The sequence below is a fragment of the Cryptotermes secundus genome, unplaced genomic scaffold, assembly GCF_002891405.2.
Source record: "Cryptotermes secundus unplaced genomic scaffold, Csec_1.0 scaffold2307, whole genome shotgun sequence".
In the NCBI taxonomy this organism is placed as follows: domain Eukaryota; kingdom Metazoa; phylum Arthropoda; class Insecta; order Blattodea; family Kalotermitidae; genus Cryptotermes; species Cryptotermes secundus.
Genome location: NW_019722982.1, coordinates 82,885 through 99,239, shown reverse-complemented (window position 1 = coordinate 99,239; position 16,355 = coordinate 82,885). Strand labels below are relative to the sequence as shown.

General features: G+C 36.4%; 1 protein-coding gene across 8 annotated transcripts in view; it reads right to left on the bottom strand.

The window, feature by feature from the left end:
* Window positions 1–315: 315 nt before the first annotated feature.
* LOC111861592 (gastrula zinc finger protein XlCGF7.1) overlaps window positions 316–16,355 on the bottom strand; it is a 24,147-nt gene continuing 8,107 nt past the window's right edge. Inside the window, exons 1-5 of one of the 8 annotated variants that reach the window (XM_033750375.1) lie at window positions 15,769–16,344; window positions 14,417–14,651; window positions 10,278–10,794; window positions 4,915–5,033; window positions 316–1,810 (exon numbers count right to left, since the gene is read on the bottom strand). In XM_033750375.1, coding sequence (XP_033606266.1) covers window positions 1,081–1,810; window positions 4,915–5,033; window positions 10,278–10,772 — 1,344 coding nt within the window. In that variant the 5' untranslated portion in view covers window positions 10,773–10,794; window positions 14,417–14,651; window positions 15,769–16,344 and the 3' untranslated portion in view covers window positions 316–1,080. Of the gene's footprint in view, window positions 1,811–4,914; window positions 5,034–7,830; window positions 9,058–10,277; window positions 10,795–14,416; window positions 14,652–15,768; window positions 16,345–16,355 lie in introns of those variants that run through there. The other 7 variants (XR_002842269.1, XR_004512700.1, XM_033750373.1 and 4 more) reach the window with 7 other exon arrangements.

Below are 16,355 nucleotides of genomic sequence, written 5' to 3'. Positions count from 1 at the left end.
ACTGTGAGAACCTCAAATCCTACAAGAGTATAGATGTGCAAGCTATATTTTTTCTAACATTTCATTTTTCATTTCATTTCATTTACATGTCAAAAATCCTTTACAAGTTCGTAAGACTCAGGATATAGACAATAGTCCAATATAACAATTAAATATAATAATTACAAAAAATATAATACATGTTAAAATATTTATGTAAACATAATTTTAAAATTATAAAACTTGTAATTTAACTTTTCATTAATTAAGTATTTAATCCCAATAAAATCAATTATCAATCTCCTTAACCGTGTAATCAAAAAATTCATCAATACCATAAAATGTATGTAAATGGAGAAATTGTAATAGTGCATCTCAGAGATCTGTTAATTTTCTTGTGTCTGTTGTTGTTATGTGGCCATAGATGTATGATAAATGTATCAAAAATGGTTCTTCAAGGTCAAGAATACATGGATCTATACATCCACTCCCTCATATGTCTTCATGGCATAGTGCCATAATATTTAAAAAACAGGATCTGTTTCTGTCCTCATGTAAGAAAGTAAGGATTCACCTATTCAGCTGGGTCCATGAGAACCAGGTCTTCTAATTGAGAAGTGCTGTTTGTTAACAGACATAACCTAGAAGAGGTTTCTGTTAGAAGCAGGTACAGTACTGAGAGCAACTCTTTCTATTGGATATATCTACTTCCAAGCCTTTCCACCTGAAGAGGAAACAGACCTTGTTTCTGAAAAATGTTCTGTTTGGAATACCAGACAACAAACAAAGCCTAATAACCCAGTAATCATATATGTAATACACTATCAGAACCCTTTAGAATTTACATTTCAAAATGTTCACTGACATCTCAAGTGCACTGTCAACGTGAGGTCTGTCACCATAGGCTCCTACTGTAACATTTCACAACGAAAACAATTTTGTGTTGGTATAATAATGTGTTTAAAATTGCCTTACATTTCTGATTATATTGTACTGGGCCATGAGGCCATGATATTCTTAAGCTATTATGTTATTTGTACTTAGGATCTTTATGAACTTTGTTTAATGCATTTATAAAGCCTGCATTCTGGGGCTTCAATTTCATCGAGGGTTATGCATTCGGAAATGTCGTGTGAGATGACTACGTAATGCAAAGCCCATCCCACAGATCTGACAGGCATAAGGCTTCATGCCTGAGTGTAGCACTGAATGGAGCTTAAGACTTCCCTTCAGAGTAAAATTCTTGCCACAAACTTCACACTGATATAATGCCTGACCCAAATGCTGGGCTCTGTGTGAGTCATAACTTGCTTTACCTTTGTATGTCTTCCCACACATGTCACATGGATAAGTTGCTCGATGAACAGAGTGTAGTGTCAGATGTGTTTTTAGGCTACCCTTGAGGGTGAAACCTTTACCACATACAAAACAGAAAAATGGTCTGTGGTTTGTGTGTAACACTGCGTGGGCTTTGAGCCCGGCTTCCACTTTGAATGTCTTGCCACACACATGGCAGTGGTATGACTGCCGGAATAAATGAAGCTTTTCATGGGTCTTGAGACTGCCCCTAAGAGTAAACTTTTTGCCACAAGTTTCACAGCCAAACGGTCTGCTACGCAAAGAAAGTGGTGCCTTATTTCTACCATATTTGTGAACCAGGCTCTGTCCTATGTAAAATGTCATGTCATCACTGTGACTTGCTGCCAGCATACCAACGCCTGGAGATTCACAACTGACATATATTTCCTTCTTTGTACATTCTCTTGCAACTACAGGCTGGCTGGCTGAAACTCCTTCAGGAATATCATAACCATGAAACAGTTGAGGAAACCTGAAACGGTGACAGAGGGTTAGCAATAAGATGACGGCTCCATCCTGAATACTGTGTAAAATGGAATTGGAGAACTTTGGGTTCAAAATTAATGACAAGAGGTTATAGGAAAACTTATGAATATTATTTCCTTTAAATATGTCCCTCTATATGGTGAGGGTGCTAGTGATGATTTTGTCAACCATGGTATCTGGATTTATGCAGCCATGGTTTTCAGTTTGTGTACACACAGAAAAAATTGGTGACTTCCACATCAAAAGATCCAGAGGACATGGCTGTAATAACCAGATGAATCCAGTCCACATACAACCTATTGATATGACTAATTTTTATATTAGCTTCTGAATTCCACCTAGGTATCCCAAGTGGCTTAATGTTTTATGAAAAAAATATTGTGTTCACTTAGGATCTGATGAATATTAGCAGTAGCTGCAACTCCCATAACCCCAAATTTCCAGTAAGGAACCGATCCTGCCAACCACCATATTTTCAGGAACATAGCCTGGGCAGTCGATGAGGGAGTTGTAATTATAAAATAATAAATATTAATTTGGTCATCTACTTCAGCATATAATGCAAACTAGCAAAAATTCCCCCTAAAAGATAGTTTAAACATCCACTCAAAATATTCTCCATTATTATACCTGTAAGTTTTGATAAAGAAAACCATATTTCACATCAAATTTGTAAGCATTTGTTTATCTTTACGAGGGGGTACCCAAAAGAAACCGAACTTATTTTTTTTAAACTTATTTATTCAAATTTTAAGCACAAACCTTCAATCCCCTTCAAAGTACTCTCCACTTACACTAATACACTTGTCTAGTCTTTTATTCCATTTTTCAAAACATTGTCTAAATTCATCTTTTGAGATGCTTGATAGCGCCTCAGTCGTTTTTTCCTTTCATGTCTCTTTTCATTCGAGGAAACAAAAAAGAAGTCGCATGAGGCAAGGTCGGGTTAGTATGGAGGGTGAGGAACAGGGGTCATACCATTTTTGGTCAAGAATTGTCGTACAGACAGGGCTGTGTGAGCAGGGGCATTGTCATGATGGAAAAACCAGTCACCCGACTGCCACAAATCTGGCCGCTGAGCTCCAAGTCACTCCCGACAGCTCCACAATTTCTTCAATGGTCCGTCGTCGATCTTCCTTGATGATTCCACGAATTTTTTCAACATTTTCATGTGTTCGGGCCGTGGAAGGACGACCAGAACGAGGTTTGTCATCAATTGACATTTCACCATTTCTGAAATGGGAAAACCACTCAAACACTTGAGTTTTCCCCATAGCATCGTCCTTGTATGCCGTTTTTAACATTTCAAGAGTTTCTGTTCCACTTTTCCCGAGCAAAAAGTAGAATTTCACCGCCGCACGCTGTTCACGAAAATCAGCCATTGCAAAAACGACAATCACACAAAACAGTTGTCACTATAAACTCTGCCGAAACTAGTCCTTACCTTCTGAAGCAACGGTAGTCCGCTTATCGACTCAGGAATGTTAGCTCTATGCGCTCATAGCGGCAAAACGCGGTACTACAAAAGCTCTGCCCACAAAAATTAGTTTGGTTTATTTTGGGTACCCCATCGTATACCAAGCCTGACAAGATTCATCACTACCAGCAAACAGAAAGCTAAATATGACCTATGCATGGTTGCAACGTTGTTATATTCTGAAAAGAAAATTACCTTAACAAAGCACTGAAGATTTTCTGAAGATATTTTTACTACACATTTTAGAATCCTATATTACATGGTGCCTGTTCCATGTAAAGATTACATGGCCACCAAGTTCATACTGCAGATTATTGGGAATTAAAACAACAGTGGAGGCAGTCTCCAATGACATGACCATACCAAGTTTCATGAAAATCTGTCAGTTGGATTAAAAGTTACTACAAGGAAACAAGACGAAAATCTATATACACGGGCATGAAAATACCATACGTCTACCTTCTGCTAAAATGGAAAAAATGGGCTAAATAGATTTATTGCATTCATCTGGCCAAAGTTTAAATTGTTCCTAAACTAACTTCATGCAGCAGTGTGATTCTTGAAAAGCTAACAGTTGTTCAGTTAGTCAAGAAATTCTGTGCCTTTCATGGAGACTGAAAAGTCTAATATAGTTTTCACAACAGCTTGCCAATTGACACTATCCTAAGTCAAAAGCATGAAGTCCACACCCTCCCATCTTACCTCTTTAAGAGCTACTTTAATTTCTGTATGCATTTCTCATCTATCTCACATACACCTCATACTAGGTCCAGAATATAAATTATGTACCTCCGCAGTAAGTAATTTTCTCCAACCAACAGGTAAAATTATAGCTTGGTTTGCTCAAACCTTATATTTTTACTATGTAAATATGTCTATTGCCATGCACAACAGGATGCAAAACATACAAATGAAGCTTACATTTCTTGATAGTAGGCTGGATGACATTTAATTAATTAATACATTCATTCATCAATGGATCTACAGCCCTCTGCTGGGCCCTGGCCTCATTTTTATTTTCATAATCATGTTTGCACAGATGGTAGGACCCCTTGGACGAGTGATCACCCCGTCGCAAGCCACTAGACTGGATGATATATAATTCTCAACTACCACATAAACCTGAATATTATGCAACCCCCTCTTTTTCAAATGAGAAAATATTCTTTTTTTGACATCCATTAGAATTACCAATCAGAACTCCTTGTAATCATCTCCATATTTACTCATAAGGATCCAAAAATAAGGGGATCCCTCTTTTCTGAGAAGCAGTGCTTTGAAGAAAGAAAACCTCACCTTATATTCAGGTTAACACGGCAAACAGCAGGAAGCTCAAATGCATGCATATGTGCACATAGTAGGGTGTTTCAAGCCTCCTCTCTCCTCACACAAAGGAAAGTAGGCTAAAAACAGGGTGTGATGATATTCAATGGATTTGTGAGGCTCACAAGATCCAACAGCAAGTCCTCGTGAACATAAACTTCATATAAAATGAGGAATTTTTTAACTGGCTGAAGGGTTACCAGCTTCTACAAGACTGCTCCCAAGAGTAAGAATTGTGCCTAATCTGTTGACAACTGGTTGGTTATTTTCCTAATCTGCAGAACTCATACCTATGCCAGAAGTCAAATGAAGCCACCTGTTGTCCTGTTATATCAGGTTTCATGTTTGGCATCGTGTTTGCGTCTCCAATAGGTGTACTAGAGGGAACAGACCTTTGTGCCTCTTGATCCTAGAATATGAAACATGTAAACTGTAGAGGGAAATTTATTTCACAGGCAAAAACCCTGAAGAAAACTGAATTACAAATATGATATCACTTTAAATATTCGTTAAAGTTTAAGAATAGGCTTATATGATTAATCCTTTACCTCTTAGGATTTATTAAGTATTTATCACATCTTATGTTTGGATAATATCATTTATATATAAAAACACAGTTTCAAATATGAGATTTCAGACCATCACAATAGTGGGCTGTAAGATATGGTATTCCAAGATGTGATACACTATGTAGTTTGGTATATATGTAGTTACTTTCTAACAGGATTCATGAAAATATAACAGTATTTTATACTTTATATGTAAGGCCACTGAAGTATATAAAATAGCATATACTAAATTGGATTATACTTTTGCTCTTATTAAATCTATTACATAACTGATAAATTGATGCAGCTTCTAAACCTATTTTCATCTCTCAACGAAAGTAGGTTTATGATTCACTGCATTGTCTGTCTGTCTCTCCTATTTCAACCTCTGAATCAGTGACCAATTTCACGATACTTCATATGAACATTATGCCACTGGAGGACACCTCAATGTTATACTTTCTAATTTCCCACAGTTAATAATATCAACATGGTGGGTACACACACTTGTGAGGTTGGAAATACACTAGCTCTATTTTTAATTTTGGATTCTGAAATGACAAAAATAAATCTTTGGAAAATCAAAACTTTTGTTAACATAATATTTTTGTAGAAAGTAATATAAAAACATGGCACCTATGCAAAAATATTCTTTAGCTTTCTGTTTGGTGGCAATAATTAATGAAGTACTGGAACTAGGCATGTGAAATTTGATACATCAACAGATCATAAACATACCTACACATTATCTTGAAATGTTGTTTGGAAACCAACACTCTCAAACATAGAGAGGGTGTGAAACAACAAATTTACTGTAGAAATTGTANACGGTGCCAAATCCCAGAAGACTGCTTTCTTCATAGTCACCACCGTGAAAACCTCAAATCTTATATGTGTTCATGCTTTACTTTAGTAATGCCCGGGGAAGAAACTAAATTCTCAGTTTAAAGAGTATACAGATTTATTTCTATTTTGAGTGACATTATCTAGGGGACATTCTGAGCAGTAACTAGCATAGCTAATACAAAACTGACCCTCACCCAATATAATTTCACAGCAAATAAGTAGCTAGTGCCGGCTAAATGGATTCCAGTCATCAAAGTATGTTAATGGGAGCTAATAAAGATATATCAACCCAGGAGTTATTTAGTGCTAAGTGATATGATAGGCTGATTATGTATCATTAATTAAAAGGGCTGAGTTGTACTGCTAGTTATAAACTTGTCATTTACTTTGAGGGAATTTGTAAGGATTCAGTTATTCAGTATAGAGGGGGTGGGTTTCCCCATGCACCGCGACTAATAGTCTATTGTACGTCCCGGTTTATTTTCTACTGTCTCCATACCCTACCGATACTGGTGCCCACTATCTCCCCTTTTTGCCAGCGAGGTCGGCCCTCTACTGGCAGTGGTACCCGATAAGTTTGTATCTCATCAAAATAGAAATGTATTAGAATTTGTCTTTCATTATTGTGTACTCTATATATCTGAGGCTTAATTCAAGTCATACATAATTAGTGCTTTATTATTATTTTCTGTGATGTATTAATTACCAACTTGAATAGAGTGACATTTTCTAATTTATCTAATTGAGATATCTTATTTCATTAATTGTCTGTGAATTCTATATGAGGAACTAAGCCAAATATTTGTAAAGCCTTCTATCTTTTCATGCATGTTAGATGTTTTTATAGTTTTTTCTTTTGATGTGTGTGATGTAACATATATTATTTGATATTGTACTGTTTATTGATAATATCCATTCATATGCATTGTTTTTATAAACTGGATGAATTTTATAAGATAAACGGTTAATATGTTTTCATCTAGTATTTAAGTCTTGTTGTAGTCACATTTTATTATGTTTAGTGATTGTGTTGTCTGTTGTATATTATGTTATTTTGACCTGTTCCAGTGATTGGTTGGAACATTTGTTTTGATCTTTGACACATTCTATATCCATTGGTGTGTCAACTTGTTTCTCGCCCTGTATTGGATCTACTTGAATATAAAAATAAATTAAATCTTCTGGGACATAACACCATGAAATCTGTTCAAAGCCAACTGGCAATTTGGAGGATCTCTTTTTCCTATTTACTTCATGCTGGTTTCTTGCTTGACTTATTCTGAGCCTGAAGATGGAGGCGACATGCTCCTCCAAAGTGTCAGTTTACTTTCAACATACTACATGGCGTTATGAGCTAGAAGACAGACCTTGACACAGTCACACTGCTGTGATAACCTAAAAGCCTACAAAATATTTGTGGTTTCCATTAAAAATAAAAGCTGCTTGAGTGAGCCCTCTCAGTTACTGTGTTTCATGTGAGTAAGGGTACTGCACCAATAGGAACTAAAATCAAATTCACCTCAGCTCCTCTGGTGTATACTTCAGTGATCAAACTTCATAAAGATGTGGATGAAACATGCAGAAAGACACAACCTCCATATTATGAGTTATTTGATAGAATTCTTCTTGCACATAATGCATAGTCAACAATTAAAGACAACTGAGATAAATTATGGATTTTGTATTAATGTTGTAAAAGTTTAATAGGGTCAGAAGTTAGTTATAAACTTCTGCATTGGATCTTCAAACAGGAGTGTATAGAATTTATTGTGCTTTGTACCAATACCCAAAATATACATATTAACACCAGTCTGAATAAAATAATTTAATTAATGCACAGTACATATAAACAAATTTCCAGGATAAACAAAATTTATTGGCTGAGAAATACACAAGTTGCACAGTTTTAACAGAAATTTCACAAAACATTTTTGACAGTATCATACAAATACCTATAGAAACAAATCCATTGATTACCATCCACAAATAATAAGAGTAGATGGTTGTAGTAAATGAAATCAACACAATGTAAATTTATAAATACTGGTAAAATATCTGAGATATGAATATGTAACTTAAATCTTAGAATCCAATAAGTAAGATGTTTTACAGACATAAAGCATTCCAGGATTAATTATGAAACAAGATTGACATAACTCAAGTATTATGACAGTGCAAGTCAAGCAGGCTGAAAAATAATGCTGAGAAGTCTGTCTGAACTACTAGAAGTTAAGCATAAAATGCTTCCATTAATGTAGGTACTTAACAGTTATGATGCATGCACAACAGTTGTGTATTATGCTTTTGATTTTCTATGAAAACGATGGCACAAGGCGGTGTACTAAGAAAAGATGAACAGAAAATATGGTTTATGAAAAGAAAACAATGGCAGTGAAAACCAATTTCAGATCTGAATATCACATTAAAACTTGTCATTAATAAACCAAAATAATTATATATTATATAATTATACTAGTTTCCAAACTGCTTTATGCATGTTCTATGATTTATACACGAGCAATTCATCTTATGTAAGACTACATACACTTATAAAGATATCATTACTGCTTATATCTGTGTGACACAAAAGATTCTCAAAAACGAAATGCAGGAGTTGTAATACTGTATATTACAGTATCCTATCTTAAGTGTTTTCGGAATTTGCACTGTACCAAATATTATTACGGTGATATATATCACAAAGATTTACTATTTTCCTGCGGTTACAGCATGACTAACTGCAACGTCCAACTGCAACTAGTTGCAATCATCTTCTTAGCATTTATATGAAAAGAATATACATCACTTTTTACCAAAAAAAAAAAAAATACATATTAAACATTTTGAGGCAAATATCTATACCAGTAGAACTCTATGCATAAAAACCTGTTCTAGAGATTACTAGGACAAAGAAGTGGGAAATATTAACTGTAGTTAAATGAATGACAACCACTTTGTTACATAGCTGACAAAATCCATACCGAGAATACTGTTTGTCAGGAAGGGTGGATGTCTAAGCTGTCACCATCAGTTGTTTCACTGAAAATAAATAATTAAAAAAAATAAAAATAAGAAATAATAAAGGGAAAAACTGAAATATAAAATTAATCAACAAAATATAGGAGGTAGAAAGTTATTACTTGAATATTCTCAACAGTAAGAAAAATTGGGCAAGCCAGTCATTCTCAACCAGTAGGACCACTCATGGAATTTGACAGGCAGCTAGGTAGGATGTGAGGTTGTGACAATAAGAACTTCCACTATGATTAATATACGTATAAGGAATATCCAGAAAGTAAAGATACAAATCCAGTAAAAATGCAAGTGATTTTTTCTTTCAGAAATGGCAGTGCTGCTGTGTGGGATAGGAATTGTATGACACAGCAGAGTTTACTGGCCACAGTCACGGCAATGCTGTGCTCGGAGTGTGCGTTTAAAATCACCGTGCCAATTCAAAATTTCACCAAATGTGACGTTCACGCAGTAATTCAATTTCTTCACGTGAAAGGAGAAGCTGCTGCTGAAATTCATCGCCAACTTGTTTCTGTTTATGGCGAATATGTTATGAACAGGCAACAAGTGACAAAATGGTGTTGTGAATTTCAAGCGGGAAGAAGTGATATTCATGATGAAATAAGGATTGGAAGGCCATCGGTTGTCGCTGATAAAATCATCCAAAAAATGTTCTCCATGGCTAAGAGAGCAGGCGGGAGATTTCTACTATACTTGAGCGGGGGGGGGAAACCCTCATTCCCAGGCTCACTAAGTGCATTGTGATCCATGAAGACTATGNGGTGGAAGGTGTTGTAAAAGTGCTACAAGTGAATCAAGAAAAAAATGCTTTACAAATATGTTCTGAACTTTGTATCTTTACTTTCCAGATATCACCTGCAATACTAAAACGTAAATGATTGTAAAAATACACTTCTTGAAAGAAAGAAAAGTTCTGTTTTAACTATGGTGGGACTAGGTTCTTCTGTAACAACATGACACAAGTGCAAAAGGTTGAGAATCACTGGTATTGGCAGCTCTCAGAACTGACATTGGCAAGTATCCACCATGAGGTACTCCAGTCTGAGTCTCTAACTCAATAACGAAGATATCTACATTAACATTAGCATGTGTGAGGTGATATGCTGTATAAAATGGCTTCTAATATCAAAAGACAAGCCACACACCTGGCAGACATGGGGCTTATTGATATAGCACAATGCTGCATGCAATGGGAGACTGCTATGGGTAGAGTGTTGGTCACAAACCTCACACATAAATGATTTCTTTCCCGTGTGCATTGCGAGGTGAGACTTGAGGCTGGCTTTTCCTTTGTATGTCTTCCTACATATGTAACAAGGAAAAGATTCCTGCACTGTGGAATGAAGAGCTGAATGTGTTTTCAAACTTCCTTTTAGTGTGAAAGACTTCCCGCATATGTCACAATGGAACGGTTTTTGTCCAGAGTGGAGTGAGGCATGAGACTTAAGTCCAGTTGCTACTTTAAAAGTTTTCCCACACACATCACAATTATATGTTGGGCGAAAGCCATGGAGCTTCTCATGTGTTCTGAGGCTACCTCTCAGGGTGAATCGCTTTCCACATGTTTCACAGCCGAATGGTTTCCAAGATGACTGTACCATGTTAGGCTTCTGATCTGGTATAAAGTCATGAGAATCAAGTTGTGCATTTTTTGACTCTTCAGTCATGCTGCCCATCTTCTGTGACAGACACTGCTTCTGCTGAGTACCATTCTCTTCCATTGTTTCTTATTCAGATAGGAACCTGTCGACAGAAACATTGTCCGCTGTCAAAGGATAATGGATATCCAATCTCTGGATTCACCTTCCAAAAACAATGCTAATAAATCTTCTTGTGACATGCAAATATGCACCCACTTCTTGGCGCACTTCATCATATATGACATCTTTCCCACTGTTAGAAATTACTGTAAATGACTGTTCAATTGAAATGAAAGAATGAAATTATGAGGTTTTCACAGCAGTGACTGGTTAGATAGAGGTCTTCTTGTTTGTGACACCGCACAGTCTTGTAGGTGAATACTGACATTTTGGAGGGACATGTAGCCTCCATCTTCAGGGTTGTGTAGGGTAAGGAATTATAAGCAGAGACTGGTTATTCCTCAGCGGGTTGTGGAAGCTGCTTATCCGATGCCTGAAGGAAAGGAAGAAGCTTCTCTTCAAGGATAAGACAGTTACTTCCTCTGAGTTGATACTGCTCTAACCCCCGCCCAAAGCGGCCTCCGTAGTCTAGGGGTAATGTTCCCACCTCATGATTCAAGGTACGCAGGTTCAAACCCGGTGGAGGTCGTGGAATTTTTAAGGGCAGAAAAATTCAGGGAACAAGTCCTCCGGGAGGGACTTTTAAGCCGTGGGTCCCGTGTCGTAGACTTACAGCACGTAAAAGATCCTCATGTCTCTAGGAGACCTCTGAGCAAAATTAGGCAAGTTTCCCGTCCAAGTAGTTTTCAATGCCTCTTGTAGATGGGGGAAGTATCATGTACCGAGGGCTGACCTCGTTGGCTGAATGGGGCTGATAGCACGCACCAGTACCAGTAGGGTATGGCGACTGGTAGAATATCAAAGGGGGACGTACAACAGACTATTAGTTGCAGGGCATGGGGAAACCCACCCCTTCCAATAATAATAATAATAATAAAACCCCTGCCCAAGGCAATCCCTCACTTCCTATCCACAAAGGGATTGAAAAGGACTATCTATTCTCATACTTCCATATCCCTTCTATGACAAAAATTACAGTGGGGCTCCCAAAGCAAATGCTTTCCTACCTACCATTCCCAAGGGCCCAGATGGTGCTTCACTTCTTTACACCTTTCATGGGCCCATCAATCGCCTAACTTGCAACCCTTATACATAACTAATTCCTCAACCAACACATTTCAATTGTAAATAAAAAAGGCAACACATGCCTTTGAAATACTGGTACCCACCTACAAGATTACATGATGTCACAACCCCAAAGACCTAAATCTGATTTTCTATTGGTGTTTGGACACCATAAGCCTTAGTACATGGCTTCCTCCCACTACTTCAGTCATTTCCATGCACTGTGAATCAATAAGCTTCAGTGTCAGCACTTTTACAACTGAAGATCTAAATAAATAGGGAATAAACAATGCAGATTACATTGGCCTGTTAAACTTGGTTACATTTTTGAGTGAAATTATGCTGTTCATTTGATATATATCAATTATACAACATAAGTCCTCATTTCTTTTATAACATGTATGTAATCAGCTATATATAGGATCTACAGATGCACAGTAGATAGATGGAAAACATGGTAATAAGTAAAGAAAATCATTGCAGACACATTGACAACATGGATTAAATTTGTGGAATACTTGCTACCATTCAGTTCAGAATCATTAGCGTTCACACTTACTGTCTAAAAAACATAAAGATGAAAGTATACAAAGCTGAATTTTTTCCTGTAGTTTTGTATGGGAGTCAAATGTGGTCTCCTATATTATGAAGAACACTAACTTAATTTGTTAGAGAACAAGATGCTGAGAATATATGGGAAGAAATAATAGGACCATGGAGAAAACTGCATAATGAGGAGCTTTGTGTTCATAACTTGTATGCCTCATCAAATACTATTAGAAAGATCTACTCTATGAGAAGAATGGTGCTAACCAGGTTTTGGTAGGAAAACCAAAATGAAAGAGGCCGCTAAGAAGACTTAGTTAGAATATTAAAATGGGTATTGGAGAAACAGGATGAAAAGGTGTGCACTGGATTCATCAGGCTCATGATTGTGACCAGTAGCAGGACCTTGTGAACACGGTAAAGAACTTTTGGGTTCTATAAAATGCTACAAAATTCTTAAGTGGCTGAGCAACTGTTGGCTCTTCAAGGGCTCAGTATCATGGAGTTGGATGGTTATTGGGAAAAAGGTGAATATAAGGTAAGAACTTGGTGAAAATGACATGAGTTCAGGAAGAAGCTTTATTGTGATTTAATAGATAAGACATGTTTATATAAAATTTCATAATCTGAAAATGTGATTTGAACAGAAGAGCATATTTCTGTGACTTATATTTCCTATGCCGGTGGAAATGTGCCCAAACATGATGGCCATATAAAAATATAATGGTGTATCTGATAGTAAAGGGAAATTTAGAACATTCCTATTTTACATCACTTTATATTTACAATAAAATTATTCACAGATTAAAATAAGAATTAACATTAATTTATGTTGTACTCCAGCCTATTAAACAAATTCTAATACAACAATCAATGTTACTTACACAAAATAAAGAACACAAAACAACAGTTAATGTTTTAATTATTTCAGCAGAAGTTCTTGAAGACAGAAACAGACTGCCACTGTTAGAAGACCCACAAATTATGCAGATTGCTGATGAATACAAAGAATATTACTTCACTTGTTGCTGCCAAAGTGAATTATTCTTACACGAACTTACAAAACAGCTCTATTTCTTCAGGGGTCCAGTTTCAATCTTTGATTTTCTCGAAGTCTTAACACAATTTTTTTTCTATGTTTAATTTTGAAAGAAAGCACCACTTTCAAATCTTCTATGGATCCGCACTCAACACAACATGCAACAACTTTAGAAAACAATGTTTCTTGTGAGCTTTGAGGTTCTCACAGCAGTGATTATTAACAGAAGAATAAGCTTATTCTCCTGTCCTGAAGATGGAGCAACATTTTGCTCTAAAATGTGGGTACTTATCTACCACGCTACACATCAACATTATCCCAGAACACTGTAATTTTCACATAACTGAGGCACATAACATTCCCAGATTCTAGCAGAATTTGTTTTATTTTGACTTACTAGCCCCAACATAAATATAAAACAAACTCCGTGGCCTGTAGTCTGCAAGCGAAGTATACCAACCAAGCGAACTATACCGACCTAGCGACCACCGCTTGTCGGTGAAGTTAGTGCCAACTTTAGCGGATAGAGGGTGTCGCGTGGTCAGCGCAACGGTTTACCATGGCCGTTAATCTCGGTTTTCTAGACCGGAACCGCTATTTACTTGAAACAGTTCCTCAGTTATTCTCATGAGGCTGAGTGGACCCCGTACCAGATCCACTAGTTCTCAGAAAGTCTGGTAGAACCGGGAATCGAACCCGGGACCTCTGGATCTGTAGCCAGGAGCTCTGACCACTAGACCACAGAGGCGGTCCAACATAAATATAACGAACATTAAATTAACATAACCCAAGTAAATCTATTCTGACCTATCACCGAATCTGCATTTGTTAGACAAATATAAACATATGTCCATGACAGGAAAGATTAGTTACAACTCTGTGAGCATAACTACAACCTATTTACTAAACAGTGTAACTATTTCAAAATATTATGCAGGCAATAATCTCAACTTACACTGTAGTAGCTGATTCCAGTCAGAAATATTAGATTACATTAAGATGAATAAAAACTGTGTGAGATGTAATGCAGTGTAGTCCAAGAGGACTTCATCAATGTTTCAGATGAACATACTGCCTCCTTCTTCAGGGCTTATGAGTGAGCCAAACAAGAAACCAGCAAGAAGCAGGTGGCAAGCAGACCAGCACAACTCTGTTTACCACCTGTCTCTTCCTTCCCTTACTCTTCAATACTGAAAATGAAGGTAGTACATTCTTTCAAAATGTCAGCAAATCTTGACTAGATTACACAGTCTTTTAGGTGTGAATAGCCATAATGTATTACTACAGGGCGTTATCAGAGATGACAGTATTCCTCATAATCACCCTGTGAGAAACCCCAAATCTAACATATTTTATTGTAATCTAACCCAAATGAATATATACTAAAATAAATTTTTATCTGATCTGGTTTTGATTCAAGCTGGCCTTTCCCTTATTCTAACCTTACAGCTAATAAAAAAAGTCAAATATATATTTTTTCTTACAAGCCAGTCAATCCTATCTTCTTCAATTTAATTAAATATTCAAGTTCTTAATACTACATATCAACCTGATCCACAACTGTAAAGAATACAGCTGAGCAACTTTATTGTTTATTTGTGATATGCTGACTGAAATGATACTATTATTTACAAACTCTGAAAGTGGGCCATACCACAACTACCCCTACAATTCTTTATGTAGAGCCAAAAAACACTCATATATTGTATCATAATGATAAGGAATGGAGAAATGTCAGAGCACTTGTTAGTTCTCTTCTGTAAAAAAAAATATTAGAAATAAAATTGCAGCAAATATTAGCAATTAGCAATTGTTTTGTTTAGCCAATCTATGGAAGAAAATGACAAAAATATAAGTGACTGTATTTATGACTTCATGCCCTACAAATAGTTTTTGTATGTTTTTGGTAGGCATGCTTCATATATTAATATAAAGATACTGTATTCTGTGCCCAGTTTGTAATATCATCAAAACTGTTCACTAGGGCTTCTTTAAAAGTACATAAATTATGCTTTTAAGAATCCCGCCTGTCTACTGTGGAAAAATAGACTACAATTTCAATATGAAAGTACGGATATACTCAATTATTCGTACGTTTGTTCCCATAAGTGTATGCACGCAACATGGAAAACAGAAGGACGAAACCTTCTGTGTTTCATGATCTCTGTTTCCGTTCCTAGATATTTATTTCTGGTGAGAGTGTAAATTGTCGTCCTTAAACTCCTGTCGTATGAAACTCTTAAATAACAGTGTTTCACATTCCAGCGTAACTAATGAAAATAATAGTAAGAAGTATATTTGGCATACCGTGTACTGTGATAAGTTCAGAGATGTTGAATTCAAACACCACATTCTGACAAGATTTTCGGTTAAGCAAACGCAAACGACCCGATTCTACTACTTGCACACTGTATCCAGTCCAGTCCAAAATATATTCACACATATATATTTACCACCAAGAGCTGCAGATATCACCTCTTACACATGTTTAATGCGGCTAAACAGACAAAGACTTTTGACACAATACAGGCTCAATTATTTTCCATAATCATTTAATTACAGCAACTCTCTTAGCAACTTTAACAAACCCAAATCTTCTTCGTTTTTGTCGTTAGTATTATTTCGTCTACTTTATCGAATTTTGAACTCTCCCCATCACATCCTCAAGGCGCTCAAGGCCAGTGATGGAAGAGAGGGTAGGGTAGCGGGATATTTTAAATATTTTTCCCCTTTTTTTTTTCTGTCTTCTGTTGGAACCACTTGGCGAATTTCAAACGAATTCTTCGTTGCTACATAATATTCTTGGTTTTATACTGCAGCTTTAAATCGTATTTCAGCTCAACTTGGCTCATATAGCTCAGCTATGTAAGTCGACGGAGCAATATTACGTGAAG